Source organism: Mustelus asterias, chromosome 7 (genome assembly GCF_964213995.1).
Source record: "Mustelus asterias chromosome 7, sMusAst1.hap1.1, whole genome shotgun sequence".
Classification (NCBI taxonomy): domain Eukaryota; kingdom Metazoa; phylum Chordata; class Chondrichthyes; order Carcharhiniformes; family Triakidae; genus Mustelus; species Mustelus asterias.
The window spans coordinates 81,578,424-81,604,837 of NC_135807.1; the positions used below are offsets into that span (position 1 = coordinate 81,578,424).

At 43.2% G+C, this 26,414-nt stretch overlaps 1 protein-coding gene across 6 annotated transcripts in view; it reads left to right on the forward strand.

Moving 5' to 3' along the window:
- Positions 1-22,081, forward strand: part of LOC144495816 (hepatocyte nuclear factor 4-gamma-like) — a 145,347-nt gene extending 123,266 nt beyond the window's left edge. For 3 of the 6 annotated variants that reach the window (XM_078216338.1, XM_078216339.1, XM_078216335.1), the window contains 6 exons: positions 2,296-2,454; positions 10,980-11,067; positions 11,203-11,355; positions 13,134-13,370; positions 15,576-15,698; positions 20,579-22,050. In XM_078216338.1, the coding sequence (XP_078072464.1) occupies positions 2,296-2,454; positions 10,980-11,067; positions 11,203-11,355; positions 13,134-13,370; positions 15,576-15,698; positions 20,579-20,703 (885 nt within the window). In that variant the 3' untranslated portion in view covers positions 20,704-22,050. Of the gene's footprint in view, positions 1-2,295; positions 2,455-10,979; positions 11,068-11,202; positions 11,356-13,133; positions 13,371-15,575; positions 15,699-20,578 lie in introns of all 6 variants that reach the window. The other 3 variants (XM_078216337.1, XM_078216340.1, XM_078216336.1) reach the window with 3 other exon arrangements.
- The last annotated feature ends 4,333 nt before the right edge of the window (positions 22,082-26,414 follow it).

The following is a 26,414-nucleotide window of genomic DNA, read 5'->3' on the forward strand; positions in this document are numbered from 1 at the left end:
CATCTTCTAAATCAACTGGGATAAAGTTGCAGAGAACCGAGGTGGGCCTTCTAACCAGCCCACATTGACATTCACATTGATATTTGCCAAGTTGGAAAACTTACTGACCTGAATATCCACCTCAGTTGCAAAAATACAGCCCCAATTTTTACAAGTGTGCTTATATTGTTTAATTGGTTGGTGTTGCTGCCTCATGTTTTTGGTAGTTAGAAACAGTGGCAGTTATAATAGGCTAGAATTTGGGGTCAGTGATGACAGCAGGGAGCTTGCCCCTGCCCTCAAGGAGACTTGCCCAGGAAGATCCAGCAATCCCTGTGGTATTGGCTTTCCCCTTTCTGGATGGGCAGCTTAAACCTGGCAGCAAGTCAAGGAGCTGCCTTGTGAATACCATCGACTCCACATTGTGAAACAGCAGCAGTGATGTCAGCAAGCGCATTGGCAGCCAATCGCATTGAAGTATTCATGTATGGTAAACCAGGAAGTTGACAGCAGTTAATAATCTTCACTTTTAATTTAATATTCAGGTAAAATAAATAATTCTGATTGGATTAATATTGAAGTTAACATAAAGATAAACTTGAAAACAATTAAAATGTATGCATTTTTTATCGTTATGGAGAAATGAGACATCCTACAAATGTAAAATTTCAGGATCAGTATTTAGCAGTAATTATGAAGGTAGCAGAATATTTTAAACTCAACTATATCTCATTCAACAAGGTGCAATGCTTTCAATGGTTTTTACAGTGAGCATTGGAGTGGAGGCTTTCGGTAATTTATAGATTTCCCTTTGATTGCAATCTGCGGGGACTTTTATAGAGGAGCCCCTGCAGGAGCCCAGACTCACTGACATCAACTTGCCATACTCCACTTCTCACTGCGTATGTGCAGACCCCAAAGCTACTCAGTTTCACTTCAGGAGTGACGGTGAACACTGACAGCTTTACCATCATCACCACAGCAACATCTGGGCCATTACGTGGCAGGTTCCACAACACAGGGACAAGCACAGTTATTTTGTTTTGTGATTATGACTTGATACCTAGCTCCCCTTAAGGGTGGAGGAAGAAAGTAATTGTTGGAAAGCACATTAGTGCTTTTCTGGCCTATACAGGCCACCTCCCTCTCTGACAACCAGGTCGATTCTGTTTATATTATCGTTAGCGTCACGGTTTCCTCCCGAGGTGCCCACAGAAAATCTCTTCTGCTGGTGTTGGGGCACGTGACTTGTATAGACAGTCCCACCATCTCGGTCCCCTCAGTCGCTGACAGCAGGGTTGTCACCAGCGACGGGGCAGTAGAGTGAATGCACTGGAAAGAACTCTGCATGAAGCTCTTTTGTCACTCGAAGAAAAGCGCAGTTAGCCACGTTACACACATCTTTCTTAATGTGCACACAACATCTCATTCCCAAAGCAAAAAAAATATCAGATTACAGTTTGACCTACGTATTGTACTGCACTCTGAGGACAGAATACCACCGTGAGTTAAATCATTGTGGTTTGCTACCTTGAAGCCGGCAGCATTATATGTAACTTTTGTACAGTTGTGCAACACGCTGAGTAGCTACTGTATAAGTTGATCATTGTTGATTTATCATGAAATGCTTCAGCCACGATGCACCATCCCCAAGAACCGAATATCTTTTTTGTTTTACTTCTTGAAGCTGGGGCAATTAATTTTCTCCGAATAATTTTGAATGAAATCAGGCGTTGGGCTTTTTATCAGTGACAAGAAAATAATAGGTGCATTCGATTAATATGCGACATGAAAATTGTTTTTTAACAACGTATAACAATAAAAATGCATTTACGACAAGCAAAACAATGAATCTTTTTTAATGGACTGCACTTAAGAAATGGGGGACCAGCGCTCAGCGTTAAATGTTCCAAAGCTTTTTTCTCCACAAAAAGTTAATTAACTTTCAAAGACTTTGCCTGGTATGGTTTTATGACATTCTTTACAAACAAAACACTTTTCCTTTTGGTTGACTGATTTTTCTGGCTCCGCGCTTTATTCTTCAATGGTATCGTGCTACTAAAAACATGAATCTTTTCAGAATTCAGGAACCTGTTTGCAGGTTCTTTTAAAATCTCATTGATGGCGGACTGACAACAGGCTGCACATTTCCATTCACGTTAGTCACAAGTGAAGCAAAAATAATCTCATTTGGTTTTTTTTAATTATCTGCATGAATGCTTCTTTGGATCGTGTTCTGGGAACAGCGACTGCTTGTGAGAACAATTAACATTTCCCGAGTTGTAATTTAATTTGGTCCTGCTTTTTGTTTCTCAGCAGATCACCTTCTCGGTTTCTGCAGCCAGCGCAGACATTGGCACAAAGAAGATTGCTAGTATTAGCGACGTCTGCGAATCAATGAAGGAACAGTTGCTGGTTTTGGTGGAATGGGCAAAATACATTCCAGCTTTCTGTGAGCTGCCATTGGACGATCAGGTGAAATATGGACATTGACAAAATGGTCATTTAGTTTTGGGCTGGCGTGAATTGAGTGTGTATATACGTGTATCATAGAATCCCTACAGTGCAGAAGGAAACCATTTGGCTCACCGAGTCTGCACCGACTCTCCGACATGGCATACCCCACTAACTCCCGTAACCTTACTCATCTTCGGACACTAAGGAAAGAATTTAGTATGGCCAGTCTGCCTAACCTGCACATCTTTGGACTGCGGGAGGAAACCAGAGCTGCTGGAGGAAACCCATGTATGTATTTGCACTCATACGTGCAGATGGTGGAATTTGAGTAATAGGGTGGGATTTTCCAGCCGCGCTCGCCACAAGGTCGGAAAATCCTGCCTGGGTCAATGGACCTTTGCATGGTCCATGTCTATGATTCCCGCGGCGGGCAGGATGGGAAAATTCTGCCCATAGGGTCATTACAGCACAAGGAGGAGGCTATTCGGCCCATTGAGTCCACGTCAGCCCTTTGCAGGACAATTCAGTCAGTCCCATTCCCTCATTCAGTCCCCATAGCCCAGCAAGTTTATTTCCCTCAAATGCCTATCTCTTTTGAAATTTATTTTTGAAATCATTGTTCGTCTCTGCTTCCACCATCTTCACAGTATGTTTTGGAATACCCCCAACCTATTGGGTCAAACATTTTCTTTTATAAAAGTGAGATGGGGAAGAATCTTGAAATGTCCCAACTTTGTTTACGAAAGGAAACAGGAGTTCTTGTTCCTTCCTAGATAATAGTGCATCACAAGAAGTTATGATTTGGAAATGATAGAATGATAGAATCCCTACAGTACAGAAAGAGGCCATTCGGCCCATCGCGTCTGCACCGACCACAATCCCACCCAGGCCCTACCCCCATATCCCTACATATTTTACCCACTAATCCCTCTAACCTACGCATCTCAGGACACTAAGGGGCAATTTTTAGCATGGCCAATCGACCTAACCCGCACATCTTTGGACTGTGGGAGGAAACCGGAGCACCCGGAGGAAACCCACGCAGACACGAGGAGAATGTGCAAACTCCAAACAGACAGTGACCCGAGCCGGGAATCGAACCCAGGTCCCTGAAGCTGTGAAGCAGCAGTGCTAACCACTGTGCTACCGTGCCGAAATCATGGAATCATAGAATCCTTACAGTGCAGAATGAGGCCATTTGGCTCATCGAGCCTGCACTCTCAACAATCACACCCAGGCTCTATCCCTGTAATCCAACGTATTTACCCTGCCAATCCCCCTGACAGTAAAGGGCAATTGAGTATGGCCAATCCAACTAACCCACACATCTTTGGAATGTGGGATCCAGAGGAAAACCACACAGAAACGGGGAGAATATGCAAACTCCACACAGACAGTCACCCGAGGCCAGAATTGAACCCGGGTCCATGGCACTATGAGGCAGCAGTGCTAACCACTGTGCCACCATGCTGCCCTGAGCTGTAATATTCTGCCCACATTGAAAGATATTTGGACAGCTTCTGAGTTGATTTTAATTCAAGTTTGAGCAGACTCTCACTGATCGAAACAGCAAGTAAATGTGTAACCAAATACTCAGATAGATGGTTGATGTGCCTACGGTACGACAAATACACTTAGGGTAGGAAATACTCTCAGCTACATTTCAATGACTCAACTGTAATTTTAGTTATAAACTGTATTCCATCTCTCCTTAAAATTCCCAGAGGAAAGTTAGGAAAAGTAAAATTGATGAAATCCAAGTTAAGCCAACCACCTTGCCAAACTCCTTCGAGAGACTTTGGTATGAGAATGCAAGACTTAGCACAGCTAAAACTGTTAGGTAAATGTGACATAAACTGTGAGAAATGAAAGTTCAAACTTTCGATACACTGCTCTGCTGTGAGGAATCTAATTTATGATGAGAAAAATGGTAGTGACATTTGTATGCTTATAAAAAGAAGGCCTTGCATTTATATTTGTAGATTTCACCACTCCGGGACATCCCAAGGCATTTTATTGTCAATGAAATATTTTTGAAATGTAGTCACTGTATAAGATAGGAAGCTGCAGCATAATAACATTCCATGAATGCAGGTTTTTCACATCAAAGAATCTCCATGATGCATCATTACTATTTGATCATCAATTTGTTATATGACTGACTGGGCTGAATTTTCCCACTGGCTTTGGAACCAAATAGGGGTCCCAAGCCCCTCTTTCCAGCCTCAGGGCCAGTTCAGTTACTTTACCAGAGGTGGCTTCCAAGCTGGTCTCTTCTGAGCCCATCATCCAATTAGGGAAGGTGGGCAGAACATAGACACAGCCGGCACAATCATTGGACTGGCAGCTCTGAAACCTTGGCAGTCCCACCGGGGAAGGTTGGCATTGCTATGGCAGCTCGAAAGATCAAGAAGTTCGGAGAGGCAATTGCAAAAATAAAATCCAGGGGTCCAAGCTGACAGTGCCCCCACCCCCAAGATAGCCCATTGGGATTTCAGGGCTGGTCTTTCATGACAGGAGTCCCCTCACTGATATTTGGAGGCTCCTGCTGTAATGGTCTCCGGAACAGTTGCAGGGAAGCCATCCCCTTCAGCTGGCAGCTCCCCATGAGACAGGGTCTGCCTTGCTGACTGCAAAATGCCCACAGCCCCACTAAATGGTCCCAATAGCAGGCTCAAGTTCTTCAGTTGGCTGGCTGTCTCCCTGGGGCGGGTAGATGATCTGACATGCAGTGCACCCTGGGGAATCTTCAGTTCAATTTGTGGGATGTACCAGGTAGTTAAAGATATTCCACTGCAATGGTAATGGCAGACTAGCAATCTAATGCTTAAATCCCAGCAGGTTACAAAATTGAATAACTCAATTCAATAAATCCAGTAATTTATGCACTTATTTACATCAGGAAGAATAATCATAAGCTGCTAAATTACCCTGTCCATCACTCCTGGAATTGCTGACTGATAATACAGCAAATTATAAATTTTTGTTCTTGTCTATAAATCCCCTCCATAGCCTCGTAGCTCTTCCCTGTCTCTGTGTCAGCGTCTTTTCCAGGGTGCTGTATCCCTCTGGCTCTGCTCTTCTCTGTATTTCCACTCTACACTAGCAGAAGTTTTCATCCTTCACTCACCCACCAATAAAGCCTCTCCTCCACCTGAAAAGCTATACTTCTGAGCAGCTCTGTCAGCAATTCTTAACTTTATATTTGCTCTGGCTCTATGTCCATATTCCTCATAACTACCACTCAGAATGTTTCTTTGTGTTGGAGGCCCTCTATGATTATACACTGTTCATGTGCTCGGAGTTGTTTGTGAGAAATGTAATTTGATGCTCCACAAGCACATGCCTTCACTTTTCTTTAAATAGAATCTGTAATTGTTTTATTTTGCGTTCAGCCCGATAAATCCGCTTTTTTTAAAGCTTCTCAGTGAGTCTTTGTGTAAAGGTGCTCTGTGGTGCCATGGAGCCGTCGCGGCCAGGAAGCCAGTGACGGGTGGTTAACAGTGAGGCAGAGTGCCTTGGGCTACAAGAAGATATAAACGGAATGATCAAATGTTGATAAGTGGCAGATGGAATTTAACCCTGATCAATGTGAGGTGATACATTTTGGAAGGAGTAATTTGACAAGAAAAGACTCGATGAATGGTAGGACACTAGGAAGTTCTGTGGAACAAAGGGACCTTGGCGTCCATGGATCTCTGAAGGTGGAAGGGCATGTAAGTAGGGTGGTGAAAAAGGCACATGGGACACTTGCCTTTATTAATCGAGGCATAGATTACAAAAGCAGGGAAGTCATGTTGGAGTTGTATAGAACTTTGGTGAGGCCACAGCTAGAGTACTGTGTGCAGTTCTGGTCGTCACGTTATTGGAAAGATGTGATTGCGCTGGAGGAGGTGCACAGGAGATTCACCAGGATGCTGCCTGGGATGGAACATTTAAGTAATGAAGTTGCATAAGCTTGGATTGTTTTTGTTGGAGCAGAGAAGACTGAGGGGTGACCTGATTGAGGGTTACAAGATTATGAGGGACTTGGGCAGAGTGGATAAGGAGCAGCTGTTCCCCTCAGTTGAAGGGTCAGTCACAAGGGGACATAGGCTCAAGGTGAGGGCAGGAGGTTTAGGGGGAGATGCGAAGAAAACCTTTTTTACCCAGAGGGTGGTGACAGTCTGGAATGCTGTGCCTGGGGTTGCCTCACACCCTTTAACACTTGGCACATCATAACATTCAGGGTTATGGGCCAAGTGCTGGCAGATGGGATTAGGTGGGAGTTCAGGTGTTTCTATTGTGCTGGTGCTGACCCGATGGGCCGAAGAGCCTCTTCTGCACTGTATGATTCTACAACTGAGTTAACGAATGTCAGTGGGAGTGTTCTCAGTTGGAATGTTACATTAAGCCCCAGGGTAATTGGGCAAGGGAGGGGAATGTTTAACTATCATTCTGGCTCCTGAGTGCCAACCAGAGATGCCGACTGGGAAGTGCATGTGCCGCCGTAGAATTGACCACTGTAGCAACCAAGCCTTTAAATAAAGAGGAACATTTCTATGGCACAACATCCATGAGCTGATGTTACCTCAGGAAGTGGCCTGTAATATTAAAGTAGTTAAAGGCTGGAATATGGTCTCATTAACTTAACTCCAATGATGCATAGAAATTACTTTGATCATCAGAGCATTTAAAGTGATAAGTTGTAGCTAGTGTTGCGAATTCATGAATTTTAAGGATTCCATTTTCACTTGAGTGTTTATAAAGCCCATTCCACTGACCAGTGTAAAATCTCAAACGACGTAGGAAGACTGATTTACCTCTCGGCTCCATTTCTTTAACACTGTGAAATCAATATGCATTACAGCAACTGGGTTTTGATTCTGACCTGCCTTCTCCTCCATCACCTAATCTCTGGACAGATCATCTCCTAGCTCTCCAGCAAGAACAATGAAAGGCTACCCTGCCACCAGAAACCTGGCAAAAGTAAATGGACTGGAGGATATTCAATTGCAGAAGTAAAATGTCTGTCAGGAATTTGATACTCTCCAGTGGACACAAGGCAGCAACAATTGGGATTGGAGCATTTGTGGTTATCACATGTAGGAGATGATCCGCTGCCTCTTATTGTGAATGCAGCAGCCTATTTACAAGAGCAGTAAACTTCTTTGCACCAATGCCTTTACTATCTCAGTCATAGGTGCAAAATCAGCAGGTCCGGAAGCAGATGTAGAATCCACTCCTGGGTGAGATCGCATCATCAATGCAATCTCACACTGGGTGGTCAGTTCAGGGGCGCCCAGCATGTAAAGCGTCCTTGGGTAGGCCGGAGGTAGCAGATAAGGGTGGGAATTAATCAGGCATCGGGTCAAATGGAGACTTGGCGGGGCATTTAACAACTCCGCAGGCAGCACCCTGAAGGCTGCCAGGGATTGTGGGGAAGGCTGCGGCAGCGTTTATCACAGGATCAAAGAGGAAACATCGGCAGTACTAATGGCCCCACCACATGGCGGGCACAAAAGGTGGGAGGGCAAATCCAGTGGGCAGTCTTGAGCACAACAGGGGCATCTCATGGTGACACTGTTTCCACTCCCATTTCAAAACTCTCTCGATTGTGTGATCATCAGCATCAGAAAACATTATGTATGAATTTTGTGGTAATGGCCTGAGTATGTGTGATGGTTCTTATAGGTGCGGGGGGTAGCAGGGGCTTTGAACTTTATTGCATAGCTTGTGGTTGGAATTTGGTTCCTGGGTTTGTGCATCAAAAATGTCTTGTAGCGAGGAAGCGCCCTTGGCATGAGCTGGAATCGATGCCATGGCAGCCTAGCTGAATGTGCACATTATCAAGGCCTCTCTGGTGTTCCTGCTTCCCTGAAGGTTCCTGACATCTGCCTCCACATCCTCACCCTGAGTCTCCCCGGCTCCTCATCAGGTCCATCAATAAATTCAACTGCCACGGCATCTGGAGCTGCTTCGCGATCCTCCGCCTCCAGTCAGTCCCCCTCTTGCCAGAGCCAGGTTGTGCAGAGTGCAGCAGGCAATGATGGTAAGTGCTCTGGAGGATATTGCAGTATTCCCTGCAAACTGTCCAGGCATCTGAACCTCATCTTCTGCAGCCCACTGCTCCATTCTACCACTGTCCTTCTGCAAGTGTTGTACCTCTCCTCCATCTCTGTTCCTGGGTGCCAGAGTGGCATCAGGAGCCACCTTTTCAGGGGATAGCTCCCATCAACCTGGAGCCATCCATCCAAATGAGCAGGAGCCACAGACAGCCTTAGCATTGGTGAGTGTCGCAGGATGTGGGCATCATGTGAGCTGTCAGGGTACCATGCACAGACTTCCTGAATCTGTTTTCAGATCGTATACACCTGAACGTGCACTGAATGGAACCCCCTGCTGTTCACGCAGGCACCTGGCTCACCCATTGCTGCCTTGATGACCATGTGGGTGCAGTCATTGGCACCCTGGATATGGGGAAGCCAGCAACCATCACTATGCCTCTGGCTGTCTCAGCCTGGCTGACTTTGTTTGTCCAGTAATGAATGACTGTCATCTACTGTCTTAACAGAGCGTCAATAATGAGCTTGATGCAACTATGGGCAGCAGATTGGGACACACCACACAGATCCCCTGCTGACCCTTGGAAAGAGCCGGTGGCTTAGAAATTGAGGGCTGCTGTGGCCTTCAGAGTCACTTACATAGGGTCACAACCCATGCAGCTGGAGGCAATGTCTGGCTCCATAAGGTGAGCACAGTAAGAGTTTTAACAACACCAGGTTAAAATCCAACAGGTTTATTTGGTAGCAAATACCATTAGCTTTCGGAGCGCTGCTCCTTCGTCAGATGGAGTGGAAATGTGCTCTCAAACAGGGCACAGACACAAAATCAAGTTACAGAATACTGATTAGAATGCGAATCCCTACAGCCAACCAGATCTGGACAGTGTCCCTAGAGACATGAAGTCTCCTTCGGCACTGGACCTTGAACATGTTGAGGTAGTTGGAGCACTGCCTATACACTCTGGCTGCAGGGCAGGGGCATCTACTGTGGACCTTTCTTCTTTGCACTCCCTGTTGACCTCGTAACCCATGTGCCTGCATCTCCTCTCCCAAGGGTCACTCCCTGGGATGTTGCCTGCAGTTACCTGGTCTCCTCTCCCTCCTGTCCTGCTCTTCCCCCTCCTCAGAGGAGAGGTCCCAGAAGCTGCGTATATAATCCCCATGATCAAAAATGCACTGCACAGTGTGTCATGCACCTCAGGGTGAACTCTGTTGAAACCTTCAAAGATAGCAAGAAAAAGATTCCAAAGAAAACTATCCATGCATGGAATATATGACAGAAATGACGGGAAACTCTCAAATCATGTAAATGGTACAAAATTCTAACCTAAAGAGAAAGAGACTTTACTCCAAGGCCTTTTATCCCGTACTTGGATGAGAACTCCAGGAAATAAGTTGGCCACCTGCCCATGTTGCTTGTGCAATGACCACAAAATTGCATGGACAACATAAGATTCCTTTCAATTGTTTAATTAATGGCCTTAATTGGCCCATGAAGTGTCAGCAGTCACACTTCTAACTCCTGTGGATGCTCACCATCCATACTATCACTCGTGTGCGCGATGACATCAGAGTGCTCACTCAATATCCTCTCCCACATTTAATGGAAGTTCAGGCTGGGATCATACCTGTTTTCTTCTCATAAAATTCTGACCATAGTGTTTCGGTGAAGTGCCGATCGTAGACCAGTCATTTTTCTTGATGGATGATTCTCCCTGAAGCATGCAAACCCGCATACTTGACCAAGTCAATGGTGTAGTGGCAGACCATTCATCTCATTCTCATTCTTCCTCTTGTGGGTAGCATGTGGTCTAGGGCAGAAGACCCAGCAAAGATAAAGAGGGTCCATGTCCTCAAAGAACAGTGCAGACCATCAAAACCTAGATGGCCAAATCTGAAATAATTTTAAGTTGAACAGAACGGAAATGTTTTTAAATGAATCATAAATTGCCCAACTGGAATCATTTCAACTTTGCAATTTGTTTTGGACCTGATCTTAACTGGGATTTAAAAGCCAGCATCTGGTTGTGGTGATTTACAATATCCTGTCACACACACTATATAGTTTGGCACCATTTCAGAACTGAAGTGTTATTTGTGGGAGGCAAATCTTGCCAAACAAGCATACTAAACTTCTGCTGACACAAGAAATTTATCGATAGATTAAGAAAGAACCATTAATTATACCATTTTAAGTAATTGTTTTTAACTAAACCTATTGTGCAGTACACAAGCTAACATCATAAATATTAATTTGGTTCCAGTGAAAGGCTATCCAAAAATTGACAGAGCCTCTGCAATTTGGCTTGTGGGTTAGTTGCAAATTAGGGGGTTGGGGTGAGAGGGTGGGGCTCACAGAATACAACTGTTTGAAACTTAGAACCGAAATGAAATAAGTGTGGACATAAGTGTTTTCAATTGTCGGTGCATAGGCTTAGAAATTATTTACCAGTTGCACATAATGTGGTTTTTAACTTCCTTGTCTATCTTCCATGTCAGGTTGCTTTGTTGAGAGCTCATGCTGGGGAACACTTATTGCTTGGAGTGGCAAAACGATCCATGTTATACAAGGATGTTCTATTACTAGGTAAAATTTCCTGACAATCACATATCTTATAGGTAACATTAGAAAAATATTTTCCATGGAACTAATATATTATTATTGTGAGCAATTCTTAATTTTATAAAATGCAATACTGACCACTGATGCCACTTTCAACAGGAAATGATTATGCTATACACCGCAACAGTCCAGAAATGGAAATTAGTCGTGTGGCAAATAGGATTTTGGATGAGTTGGTGCAGCCTTTCCAAGAAATTCAGATCGATGATAATGAATATGCCTGTTTGAAAGCAATAGTTTTCTTTGATCCAGGTCAGTACTGATTTTCACATTAGAAAGAATGTTTAGCATTGCGTCATGGTGGGAAGTGTATTCCACTGGAAGTAGCAAATAGTCTTTTCAATTTTTGAATGCCTGAATTTGGGGTTTGAATTGAATCACCCCCTTTTTGACAATGAAGCAGTTTCATTTTAGCCGTGAGAAAAAAAAAATTATAAACCTGGCATTTCTGGTGTCTACTAGGAACCCATGATGTGGAGATGCTAGGGTGGGACTGGGTTGGGCACAGTAAGCAGTCTCACGACACCAGGTTAAAGTCCAACAGGTTTATTTGGGATCACGAACTTTCGGAGTGCTGCTCCTTCATCAGGTCACTCACCTGATGAAGGAACAGCGCTCCGAAAGCCTGTGATTCCAAATAAACCTGTTGGACTTTAATCTGGTGTCGTGAGACTGCTTACTGTACTAGGAACCCATGATGTGGAGATGCCGGTGTTGGACTGGGGTAAACACAGTAAGAAGTTTAACAACACCAGGTTAAAGTCCAACAGGTTTATTTGTGGCTTTTGCTACCAAATAAACCTGTTGGACTTTAACCTGGTGTTGTTAAACTTCTTACTAGGAACCCATAGCAGGAATCCAGACAGGTGCTCCATGTACTCATACCAAGCAAAGCTCTGTATTAAGATTGTGATTTTGTAATATGACCCCTGTTATAATGGGCCTTATTTTCACTCCTGAGGTGGATAGAGTAAGTTGGAAAATATCCCGGCTCACTGCACCCACCTTGGGAGATAGCACCCAATCAGATCCAATTTTCACTCAGGGGAGGTGGATGCAGGAAGAAGTCAGGCCCTGCACCCGTGGACTCAGATCAACTGGGGCCACAGAGCATATAAATTGCCAAAACGGGTTGTTGAAAAGGCCCCTTCCATTCTCTGGGACATCTCCCAGTTGTTTCTTTAAATTTTAGGCCTTCTAGCCTTCATCCCTCACAACCCATCACCTTCCCGGCTGCTCCAAAGCCCCTATGTCAACCCATATCTCCCAGCCACCACCCTTTGCCCTTATAATCTCCATGCCAACTGACCCAGTACTCACCATGAGCAAACCTCAGGAGCCATGTTAAGATTAAATAAAATAAAGGTCTAAATATTAATTACAGCCTTCATTATAGTAACAAAATGCCACTCCTATTCATGAAAGCTTATTCAACACTTATAGATTTCTTCAAGTATGTAATCCCTTATAAACATAAGAAGCTCTGTTTTCATAAGCCCACATCAAAGGCAGATAATCCTTTAATAACCTATGTTTGATGTAAATCAAATTGTGAACTCAATACATCCTGCTGAAATAACTATAGGTGTGAAAAATAGCCGCTCATTAATAATGATATAATGATAGCCCTTGGGAATATATTAACAAACAGCTATTGTAACTACAAAAACAGTTTTTTATTTCAACTGTCACTGACGCAGACACAGTCTTTTTTCATTTTTTTAAAGGACTGGAGATTTAGATAATTTCACATTTGAGGTTTTTTTTAACCTTTCACTGACACAATGGTGAATGGAAAATCACCTGTACTGTCCACAGACATGAGTGGCACAATAAAACTCTTTTTTCACCTTCCATACTTTACTAAACAAATCCTCACTATAAAAGCTCAGTTGCCCTGCCAATAGGCAACTTGTACTTCTTTGACGTTTATTTGAGTTTGTGTTATCCTGTGTTTTTGTAATCTTCTTCTCCCCGAGTGACAAAAAGGTGTCCAAACTTTCTATCACTTTGTTTTTATTTTGTCGCAGATGCTAAGGCTTTAAACAATCCATCAAAAATCAAGAATATGCGTTACCAAGTGCAAGTTAGTTTGGAAGATTACATTAATGATCGACAGTATGATTCCCGAGGGCGATTCGGAGAATTGTTACTTCTGTTGCCAACTCTTCAAAGTATAACTTGGCAGATGATTGAACAAATTCAATTTGTTAAACTTTTTGGGCTCGCTAAAATTGACAACTTACTCCAAGAAATGCTGCTAGGAGGTATGTGTGATTTCATTTCAGATCCAGTCAATTGTACTATAGTTTGTTTTTAATAATCCATCGTTAAACTCAAAATGGCACCAATCTTTTCCCGTTTCAATATTTTACCTCTGTAGTATTGCTTGGAATTTCCTCCTGGGATTTTCCAATCAGCCATTGTAGCCTTTGGCTGAAGATTGGTGGACAGCCCAGACAGACATGTAAACAGAGTTTCCACCAAATTCCTAGTGGCCATTTGGGTGGGTCTCAAAGGGATTCTTGCCACCTATCTAATTGAGACTGTCTTTTTTCAATCAATTTCAGTGCTTACTGTAACCCAAATTGTTAGCTGCATAAATTGGCTGGCATGTTTTCCTACCAAAATGAGTGACTACACTTCAAGAAGCACTTCATTGGTCTTATGCTATTTCTTCACTCACCCATTTTTAAAATGTACCTTTCTGTTAGAACAGTAGTTTGGAAGATGACCATTCCTTTACCTCTGCCAAAACTACTCTGCATTCAACCTCTCGTTGCAGCTAAGTTTAAATATCCAACTGATACTTCATTTCCTGTGATGAATCACCCTTTCTTCACTTGATTCCTCCAATTTGACACTCTTAAAATTGGAAACTCTTTTTATGAGAAATTACGGACAAGACCCTGAGTCTTACAAATGACCAACATTTGGTCAAAGAAGCAGATGTTAAGGGATATCTCAAAAGAGGAAAGAGAGTTAAAGAGGTGAAGAAGTTGAGGACGGGAATTCCAAAATTTAGGGCTAGGTTTTCCGGCCACGCTCATCCTGAAACCGGAAAATCCCGTCCGAAGTCAACAGAACTTTCCATGATCCACCCCTCACCCGCTACGATTCCCATGGCGGGCGGAACGGGAAAATTTGAGTCTTAGGGTCTAGGCTGCTGATGGCTCAGTCACCAATGGTGGAGCGACTAAGTTGGGGATGTTCAGGAAGCAGCAATGAGAGAAGCACAGATACCTTGGTGGGTGACAGGGCTGGAAGAGATTATAGAATAAGAGAGCAGTTAGACCATGGAGAGATTCGAAAACAAGGTTGCAAGTTTTAATGCTGAGTTGTCATTTAGCTGAGATTCAGTGTAGGTCAGCAAGCACAGATGAACACCATTCGGTGTGAGTTCGACACGAGCAGCATTATCTTGGGTGACCAGATGTTTACGGAGGTTAGAACATGAATGGATGGCCAGAAGTGCATTAGAGAAGTCAAGTCTGAAGGTAACAAAGGTATGGATGAGTTTCAGCAGAAGAAGAGCTTAGAGACAGATCCAGTTATTGAAGTGGAAATTGGTGTCTTAGTGATGGTGCCGACATATAGTTGAAAGCTCATTGTGGGGTCAGATATGGCAGCGAGGTTGTCAGCAGTGTGGTTCAGTTTCAGACTGTTGCCAGGGAGATCGGTAAAATCAGGAGTGAGGGAGCAGATTTTGTGGTGGGGACTGAAGACAATAATATCAGTTTTCCTCATATTTAATTGGAGGAAATTTCTGCTCAATCACACCCCCACAATTTCAACCCCTGTGAAGTCCTCTTGAGGACAAGTGGCCCAAGGCACTAGAACATTCCATAGACTAGTCAACAACAAGCTGACATAGACATATTCACAGAAACATATATTCGTTGAAAATGTATGCATGATTATTCTGTTAACTTGATATTTGCACAACTTTGTTCTCACAAATAAAGTAAACACAAGTGCTCATTAACTCCATACGGTGATTGTCAGCTCATCAATGTTTTATTATTTTAGACAACTATAGTTGAATGTTCAAGTGGAAGTTTCATTTGACTAGTTAATAAGAATAGTTCCAAAATTATGTATTGTCTCCCAGTCACATTGACAAAGTGCTCCAGCATCAACTCACATGCTGGTATGACTGCTTGTACTTTGACTGCAACATTTACCAGTTCTTTCCAGTTTTAATGAGTGTTGAGTTTACAAAAGTGCACACAATGCATATTTACACAGCTGACCATCTATATAAAAATTGTGACTGCTTCAGATGTGTTTAATTGCTGTATTTCATTTATAAATTAAGAAAAAATATTGCATGCCAGAATGGACTGTTGTATTCACCAAAAAACTGGATCTGTTCATGTTAGTTCTAGAAACATTTATAAGCGTGTATTTGAAGCAGTTTGATTTTTGTCCAGGCTATTTTTAGAATGTTCTTTTATTTTCCTTCTTTGCAGGTACAACAAGTGATCCATCCCACCTTCATCATCCTGTGCACCCTCATGTAGCCCAGGATCCCATGACAGGCCAGACTATTCTGATCAGCTCAATGCCTGCAGCAGGTCACAGTGAACAAATGTGTAGGTTTTCTTTTTGTATTGTTGATTGCACATTTTTAATATGGCATTGTAATGACGGTATTTGGATCCTCTGTAATACAGCAATATTAACAAAGAAGGGAGTAAAAGAAATTGCATTTATTTAGCGTGTTTCACGTTTTTGGGATGTCACAAGAAACAGAAACAGGAGTAGACATATGGCCCATCAAGCATGCTGCCCCATTCAATACAAACATGGTTTCAACTCCACTTTCTTGCCTGCTTCCCATATCCCTTAATTGCCTGAGAGACCAAAAATATGTCATACTATTTTGTGGAGGAGCGGCGTAGAAAGAGAGAGGACCAGGGGCCAGAGGCTCCACTGCAGTAATAGCAAGAGCAATGGAGGGTTCTGGCTGGGCAAGACACAGGGGAGTGCATAGGGGATTGGCAGCAATCAGCTCCATCAAGATGAGCCTTTAGTGGTGTAATAAGTCTTTGGAGGCAGAAATCCCTTCATCAAAATCCCTTTATTTACAATTCTAACAGCAGTACACGGAGTGCTAGCAGTCTACCTTCAGGAGTCCCAGAGGAACTGACACTCCCGGTTAAATACAAGGAAAAGACTTCCTGATTGGTCCTCCAATTGACTCCTTGATCAGGGAGTTCATATTCCAATAGGCCAACCTCAATAGCCTGATTGAAGTCATTACAAGTGACCTAAAATACTTCACAACCAACAGGTACTTTGGAATGAAAGCAAATTACTGCAGATGTGGGAATCTGAAACAAATAGCAGAAAATGCTGGAAAATCTCAGCAGGTCTGACAGCGTCTGTGGAAAGAAACTTTGCAAATTTACTTTGTACTTGGAAATTTAATACTTTGGAAACTTGGTTGCTGTTGAAATGCGAGAGCGCTAACATAAAACAAAGGCTGACATTTATAATTAAAGGTACATTGCCACGACATCCTATTGAAAGTTCATCAGGCATAAATTGTGGAGTCACATTTCATGCCATTAAGTGTCAGCTTTTGCTCAGTCTGCTCTTCCTGGTTAACATAAAAGATCCCCTGACACTAGTGTAGGATGAGGAGGGGCCTTAGTATCTTGGCCAGTATTTTTACACCTATCTGGTCATTTAGTTCATTGAGTACTTGCTATGCACAAAGTTTCTGCTATGTCCCCTATTTTACAACGATGATTATGTGTCAGAAGTACAGCAGTGGCTGTAAACCACTTTGGGATGTCTTGAGATCATGGCTGACCTGATATGAATGCAAGTTTTTTTCTTTATTCCTTGTGGCATAGGCAACACAGATATAAATCTAAGTGCAGAATCACCTTTAACAGAAGGATTATCAGGATCTTATCAGCACCTTTACAGGTGACACCAATACCTGGTCTTGCTCTTGCTGAACTGCTGCAGTTTAGCACACACAACTGCCCCATGCTGCAGCGACTCAGGAAATCAATTCAACACCACACAGCACAGTGATTGGAACCATCACCAGGGAATTAGCAGAAATCCCACACAAAATCAATTGTTTACAACAATATTAATGATCTGATTAAAATGCTATTAACACAACTTGTTTTCTCACTTGAACAAAGAACAAAGAACAATACAGCACAGGAACAGGCCCTTCGGCCCTCCAAGCCCGCGCCGCTCCCCGGTCCAGGATTGAATCCTGAATCCAGGATCCCCGCCCAATTTTCCAGCCTATCTACATCCTAATATCCTATCCACCGAGCTGTCCCTCACAGCTACGATGCTTTGTTCATCACAACCTATTAACTCACCCCCACCCCCCATTCCAGACCATGTGATCTCCAGGGAGAGGCGAAAACCCAGAGTGAAAACCCCAGGGCCAATATGGGGAAAAAAAAATCTGGGAAATTCCTCTCCGACCCCCTGTGGCGATCGAAACGAGTCCAGGAGATCACACTGGCCCTGATCAGAAAATGCTTCCCAACCCTATTCATTTCCACTTCTGCTTTACGAACACCATCTGAATTCCCTGCCCCCGAGACAGGTTCCCAACTATCCGCAGTCTCGCTCTGTACTGGCACCAGCAAGATGATCATAGAATGAAGCCTTGAAACGAGAAACAAAGAACAATTAGCCCGCGCCGCTCCCTGGTCCAAACTAGACCACTCTTTTGTATCCCTCCATTCCCACTCCGTTCATATAGCATTGAATTTAGGATTAGGGTCTTTGGGTGGGATTTTTCAGACGGGCTTGGCCTGAAACCAGAAAATCCCACCCGAGGTCAACAGACCTTTGCATGGTGTGTCCCCCCCCCCCCCCCTCGCCCCCCCCCCCCCCCCCCCCCCCCCACCCACTACAATTCCCGTGGCAGGCGGGATAGGAAAATTCCGCCCTTTGTTTGTTGTAAGTGGTTGTTCGCATTATGCACATCAGATATAAATGGACTGCAATCTCTTTCAATTCATTAGTTTAGACGATGCATGGATGGCGCGAGTAAAATTCAGGCGGAACCATGATCAATTGATTACACTTCTCCCCTTCAGAATACTGGAAGGCTTTATTCCTGATCCTACATTTGTTCACAACAGTATTGTTTTGATCTTGTCATTCTGTATAAGGAGCATTGTGCATAGTTGAAGAGCATATCTTCAGTGAAATGTCATGAAAGATAAGGTGTAAGGTATTACCTGATGATGCTAATATGTAGCTTATCTTTTCCACTTTTACAAAATCAATTCATAGAATGACACCAAAGTGCCAAGATTAAAGTCTAAGCTGATGTAAATTTGGAAACATAGCACAGAAGGTCAAGATTCTCCAGGCATCTAAGATTAATTATTATTTTCATGTTTCAAATACTTTTAAAATATTATATTTTATTAAAAGCATGAAGATAATGTTCATACTAAAGAGAGCTTGTTTAGAGTTAAGGAACTCATGACAAAGAAAAAGCACATAAGATTGGGTTTGAATTTCAGTTTGCTGCCCAGATGTAAACTGGAGTTAGGGGTTGACTACCTGCTAGGGCAGTACGGTGGCACAGTGGTTTGCATTGCTGCCTCACAGTGCCAGCGGACTTGAGTGACTGTCTGTATGGAGTTTGCACATTCTCCCCATGTCTGCATGGGATTCCTCCAGGTGCTTCCCTTTCCTCCCACAGTCCAAATATGTGTGGGTTAGGTTGGTTAATCATGCTAAATTGCCCCTTAGTGTGAGAGGGATTATCAGGGTAAATGCATGGGGTTCTGGGGATCGGGCCTGGGTGGGATTGTTGTCAGTGCAGACTTGATGGGCTGAGTGGCCTCCTTCTGCACTGTAAGGATTATATGAATCTAGAGAAACTGCCTGTTTTTTATCTTTAATTAACCTCTGGGTGGCAGGTTGATGATTTAAATTGATGACCCCTGGCTAATGTACAGATAAATAAGCTGTACATCATCACTGCACTGTTCAGCTAGCACCTTGTCAATTTGCATCATCCAATTAGAAATTCTGCAACTCGCTCCAGTGACAACCTATATTTATATAGCATCTTTAACATAATAAAATGTCACAAGGCACTTCATTGGGCCCCAGATTAGACATTGAGCTAATTAACACAATATTAGGGCTGATGGCGAAAAGCTTGGTCAAAGAGGTAGCTTTTAAAGAGTGTCATGGAGGAAGAAAGCATGATAAAAAGGCAGTGAAGTGTAGGGAGGGAATTCCAGAGCTTAGCAGTCTAGGCAGCTGAAGACTGATGGAACAATTAAAATCAAGAATGATCAAGAGGCCAGAATTAGATAAATGCAGCATGTTATCTTGGAGCATTGTGGGGCTGTTTGAAGTTACTAAGATACTGAGGTGGGGCAAGGCCATGAAGTGAGTTAAAAGGGATGAAAGTTTAAAATTGGAAGCATTCCTTGACTGGAAGTCAATATGCGGGCATGAGGGTGATAGGTGTCCGTGAACTTAGTGTAAATAAGGACATGGGCACAGTACCCTCAATATATGGAGGGTAGAATGTGGTATGCCAGAAAACAGGACAGAAACAAGGAAATGGCCTGCAAAGGTAGCACCATCAGAACCTTATTACTTTGTGGCTTGATGTGAGGGACCAAATGGGATGCTGTGCATGATAAAAATGATGAAAACAATGAGGATGCTGGAGGCCTTTAGAATGGTTGAAGTTTTGATACTCCAGAGATGGAAACACAGCATTTCACCTATTACGACACGCCACTTAAAAAAAATGAATTAAGTATTAATTCTGTTTTACAGATGACGTGTGAGAGAACATGTGTCCTGTTGTTTTCTAATCTAATTAGACATTTGGAGTATTGTGAGCAGTTTTGGGCCCCATGTCTAAGGAAGGATGTGCTGGAAAGGGTCCAGAGAAGGTTCACAAGAATGATCCCTGGAATGAAGAGCTTGTCATTTGAGGAACGGTTGAGGATTCTGGGTCCGTACTCGTTGTAGTTTAGAAGGATGAGGGGGGATCTTATTGAAACTTACAGGATACTGCAAAGCCTGGATAGAGTGGATGTGGAGAGAATGTTTCCACTAGTCGGAAAAACTCAAACCAGAGGGCACAACCTCAGGCTAAAGAGACAATCCTTTAAAACAGAGATGAGGAGGAATTTCTTCAGCCAGAGAGTGGTGAATCTGTGGAGCTCTTTGCTGCAGAAGGCTGTGGAGGCCAGGTCATTGAGTGTCTTTAAGACAGAGATAGATAGGTTCTTGATTAATAAGGGGGTCAGGGGTTATGGGGGAAAGGCAGGAGAATGGGGATGAGAAAAATATCAGCCATGATTGAATGGCAGAGCAGACTCAATGGGCCGAGTGGCCTAATTCTACACCTATGTCTTATGGTATTATGGTCTTATATATTTGTCATTCGAAATGCCACGACTGTAACCACTGCATTGTTTTTGTGTGCATTTCTCTGCAGCTACACCTGAAACCCCACTACCATCTCCTCCACAAGGTTCAGGACAAGAACAATATAAACTTGCTTCAAACAACCACTCGGTTATTTCTCAACAAGTGCCATTGCCAAAGCAGAAAGGCTTGTGATGCCAAGTTTAAATTTAAGAATGGCAGCTTGTGCTTTCCGAACACTTCAAAACCAGGAAACGAAATCAAGTTGTCAAACCGCTCGTAGGATCAAGCCACAGGTGGATAGAAAACACTGCCATTTTGTGCTGTCTGTATTAATGGCTGTTTAATTTTTTTTTAAACTTTGCCAACACTTGTTTTGTGGGGTTTACCATTACGGGAGCAAAAAGGTATTGCTCTTAAACACAAGTTGCAATCTCAGGTTAATATTTCAAAGGGATTTGGTTCAAGTTATTTGTATAATGGCAGAACAATCTTGGTTCATATCCAAAGTTAATGTTGTAATTTTTATGAATTATAGGTTAGATTAATCAATTTACATTTGGTTAGTTCTTTCACTTTTTCCCATTTTGATGCAGCCATTATTTAGATCTATGACGAGGAGTAAATAGGCTATTTCATACCAGGGGTTATGTATATACTGTACATTCTGCCTTTGAAGACTGGCTTTACTTTCATTTTGTTTTAAAGTAAGTGGAAATTGAAGGTGACGAATTCAGGTCTATAAATGACTGAACATCTGACATCCCAACCACGACTGGGAAACTCACACACATGATATTATAGCCAACATCACATTACCAGATTTTTAAATTATACATCACTCTACTTAAAACCTTTCCTGTTTCGAGTCTTGCCATTTAGATGCACACCTTACAGTATCAGCCCGGTATATCTCTGAGCAGCAGCAGTGTGGCTGCTGGGTTTTACCACATGGTTTTACATTGCATAACCAGAAGAGGGAGCTTTATTGAAAAATAATGCAAATCCTTTCTAGCAGAATATGACTGCACTATTCTGTGCCTGTTTAGATGTGTGGTGACCCCAAATCAGATTAGCTTCCAGAGTAATATCAAAGTTTAACATTTAACGCTTCAATGTTGATCCATAGATATTATTCGGAAATAAATTTTGCTTAATAGTTTTGGACTGAAAAGAAAGCTGCCTTAAATTGCATCAATGCATCTTTCCTCCTCCTCATGGAAACGGGGTGAATCCATTTACAACTGTTCCTTGGTTTGTACATACAGAGTGAATAATTATATAATCATTGTAATTTATTCTGATGCAATGATCTATTTTATAAACATGAAATTATTTTTGTATGAATTATTGTGAAGGAATCAAAAATTATCAATTTCTGAAAGAAAATCGATACTGGAATGTAAAGTATTCACAATTTTTAAATACTTGATGACATTGTAGAAGTGAGATGAATGCTCAGCACATTGCATGTACTTACTACATTTTCAGAAAATTGGAGTTCTCCACGTGTAAAAATACAAATAAATGTCAATACCTTTCAAATTGTGAAGCATAACTTGACATCCGCTAGCTCCCGTTTTGAGTACTACTTATTACTTTTGCACCTTTCTTGAATTGTTCTTGGGATGTGTGTGGTGCCAGCATTTATTGTCCATCCCTTTAGCCTTTGAAAAGAGAATGTATGAAAGACCAAAATTGTTAATCAATATCGTTACACTAGAACTTACACTAGGGGTGGCACGGTTGGCACTGCTGCCTCACAGTGTCAGGGACCTGGGTTCGATTCCCGGCTTGGCTCACAGTCTGTGTGGAGATGACACGTTCTCCCCGTGGCTGCGTGGGTTTTCTCCGGGTGCTCCAGTTTCCTCCCACAGTCCAAAAGCCGTGCTGGTTAGGTGCATTGGCCATGCTAAATTCTCCCTCAGCGTAGCCGAACAGGCGCCGGACTGTGGCGACTAGGAGATTTTCACAGTAACTTCATTTCAGTGTTAATGTAAATCTACTTGTGACACTAATAAATAAACTATATACTTAATACACTTCTCCAGGTTATGTCCAATGAGTTTGAAATTTGGTTTGCATTTTGACAACCTGACTATAGGTGGGAATTTCCGGCCACGTTTGCCCTGAAACCGGAAAATCCCACCCAAGGTCAACGGACCTCTCCATGGTCTGCCCCTCACCCACTACAATTCTCATGACGGGGCGGAAGGGGAAAAGTCCCCCCTACACCTTTGCCTCAGATGTTCCTTCCCAATGAATCATAAAAATGCCAGCACTGAAGGAAACCATTCCATTTTTGTTCTTTGAATATGTCATTGCTGGCTGATGAGAACACTCTGTTCTGAGGAAGGTTTAGTGGGCAGGCTCATAAATAACTGTCACACATATGCTGACGGTGCGCAGGGATGCCAGCATTTTGACCCAGTGTTGATAATGGAGCAGCAATATATATCACAGGCAAAATTCTGTGTAACTTGAAGAGGACCTTTGGGATGATATGTTTGTGTGACATTTAACCCATTGCTCCTCTGCCTGTTGGAGTAGGAAGCTCATCCTATTTCCTTCCCTCTCCCCTATCTTTATTAATATCCTTTCTTTTTAAATACTTAATTTCCTTTTTGAATTATGTTTCTGCAGTTCATTCGGACAAAGCATGCCATTTTCCAGTCTGGATATATTTATTTTAAGTACTCTTCCGCTGATTCTCCAATGTCCATGTCAATAGATGGAAACAATCTTTCACTGCTTACCATCTCAAAACCTCTCATAGTTTTTAATTATCTCTTTAATCCTTATTGTTCCAATGAAAAAAAATGTTATATTTCCAATCTTCTTTATGAATATAGACTTTCATTTCTGATATAACTTTGCATCCTTTGCTTGGCTCCATTTTTCCTCCTATAATGAGACAACTGCATTTAATTGTCCAACTTGTGACCAATCCAACATCTTGTATAAACTCAACCGCTGAAAACGTCCCCCCTCGTTCGCGGCTGGGATTCTCCGTTGCCGCTGAAGCGAATGGAGTTTTGGCTGGGACACCTGCAGTGGGGCGGGTGGAGACAAAATCAGAGAATCCCACCCAATATCTAGAACATAGAACATAGAACAGTACAGCACAGAACAGGCCCTTCGGCCCACGATGTTGTGCCGAGCTTTATCTGAAACCAAGATCAAGCTATCCTACTCCCTATCATCCTGGTGTGCTCCATGTGCCTATCCAATAACCGCTTAAATGTTCCTAAAGTGTCTGACTCCATTATCACTGCAGGCAGTCCATTCCACACCCCAACCACTCTCTGCGTAAAGAACCTACCTCTGATATCCTTCCTGTATCTCCCACCACGAACCCTATAGCTATGCCCCCTTGTAATAGCTCCATCCACCCGAGGAAATAGTCTTTGAACGTTCACTCTATCTATCCCCTTCATCATTTTATAAACCTCTATTAAGTCTCCCCTCAGCCTCCTCCGCTCCAGAGAGAACAGCCCTAGCTCCTTCAACCTTTCCTCATAAGACCTACCCTCCAAACCAGGCAGCATCCTGGTAAATGGGCGGCACGGTAGCACAGTGGTTAGCACTGCTGCTTCACAGCTCCAGGGTCCCGGGTTCGATTCCCGGCTCAGGTCACTGTCTGTGTGGAGTTTGCACATTCTCCTCGTGTCTGCGTGGGTTTCCTCCGGGTGCTCCGGTTTCCTCCCACAGTCCAAAGATGTGCGGGTTAGGTTGATTGGCCAGGTTAAAAATTGCCCCTTAGAGTCCTGGGATGTGTAGGTTAGAGGGATTAGCGGGTAAATATGTGGGGGTAGGGCCTGGGTGGGATTGTGGTCGGTGCAGACTCGATGGGCCGAATGGCCTCCTTCTGCACTGTAGGGTTTCTATGATTCTATGAAATCTCCTCTGCACTCTTTCCAGCGCTTCCACATCCTTCTTATAGTGAGGTGACCAGAACTGCACACAATATTCCAAATGTGGTCTCACCAAGGTCCTGTACAGTTGCAGCATAACCCCATGGCTCTTAAACTCCAACCCCCTGTTAATAAAAGCTAACACACTATAGGCCTTCTTCACAGCTCTATCCACTTGAGTGGCAACCTTTAGAGATCTGTGGATATGAACCCCAAGATCTCTCTGTTCCTCCACAGTCTTCAGAACCCTACCTTTGACCCTGTAATCCACATTTAAATTAATCCTACCAAAATGAATCACCTCACATTTATCAGGGTTAAACTCCATTTGCCATTTTTCAGCCCAGCTTTGCATCCTATCTATGTCTCTTTGCAGCCTACAACAGCCCTCCACCTCATCCACTACTCCACCAATCTTGGTGTCATCAGCAAATTTACTGATCCACCCTTCAGCCCCCTCCTCTAAGTCATTAATAAAAATCACAAAGAGCAGAGGACCAAGCACTGATCCCTGTGGCACTCCGCTAGCAACCTGCCTCCATTCTGAAAATTTTCCATCGACCACCACCCTCTGTCTTCGGTCAGACAGCCAGTTACCTATCCAATCGGCCAACTTTCCCTCTATCCCACACCTCCTCACTTTCATCATAAGCCGACCATGGGGGACCTTATCAAACGCCTTACTAAAATCCATGTATATGACATCAACTGCCCTACCTTCATCAACACACTTAGTTACCTCCTCAAAAAATTCTATCAAATTTGTGAGGCACGACTTGCCCTTCACGAATCTGTGCTGACTATCCCGGATTAATCCGCATCTTTCTAAATGGTCGTAAATCCCATCCCTAAGGACCTTTTCCATCAATTTACCAACCACCGAAGTAAGACTAACCGGTCTATAATTACCAGGGTCATTTCTATTCCCTTTCTTAAACAGAGGAACAACATTCGCCATTCTCCAGTCTTCAGGCACCATCCCCGTGGACAGCGAGGACCCAAAGATCAAAGCCAAAGGCTCTGCAATCTCATCCCTTGCCTCCCAAAGAATCCTAGGATACATTTCATCAGGCCCAGGGGACTTATCGACCTTCAGTTTATTCAAAACTGCCAGGACATCCTCCCTCCGAACATCTATTTCCTCCAGCCTATTAGCCTGTAACACCTTCTCTTCCTCAAAAACATGGCCCCTCTCCTTGGTGAACACTGAAGAAAAGTATTCATTCATCACCTCGCCTATCTCTACTGACTCCATACACGAGTTCCCACTACTGTCCTTGACCGGCCCTAACCTCACCCTGGTCATTCTTTTATTCCTCACATAAGAGTAAAAAGCCTTGGGGTTTTCCTTGATCCGACCCGCCAAGGACTTCTCGTGTCCCCTCCTAGCTCTCCTAAGCCCCTTTTTCAGCTCATTCCTTGCTAACTTGTAACCCTCAATCGAGCCATCTGAACCTTGTTTCCTCATCCCTACATAAGCTTCCCTCTTCCTTTTCACAAGACATTCCACCTCTTTCGTGAACCATGGTTCCCTCACTTGGCCATTTCCTCCCTGCCTGACAGGGACATACCTATCAAGGACATCCAGTATTTGTTCCTTGAAAAAGTTTCACTTTTCATTAGTTCCTTTCTCTGACAGTTTCTGTTCCCAACTTATGCCCCCTAATTCTTGCCTAATCGCATCATAATTACCTCTCCCCCAATTGTAAACCTTGCCCTGCCGTACGGCCCTATCCGTCTCCATTGCAATAACAAAAGACACCGAATTGTGGTCACTATCTCCAAAGTGCTCTCCCACAACCAAATCTAACACTTGGCCCGGTTCATTTCCCAGTACCAAATCCAATGTGGCCTTACCTCTTGTCAGCCTATCCACATATTGTGTCAGGAAACCCTCCTGCACACACTGCACAAAAACTGCCCCATCCGAACTATTTGACCTACAAAGGCTCCAATCAATATTTGGAAAGTTAAAGTCCCCCATGACAACTA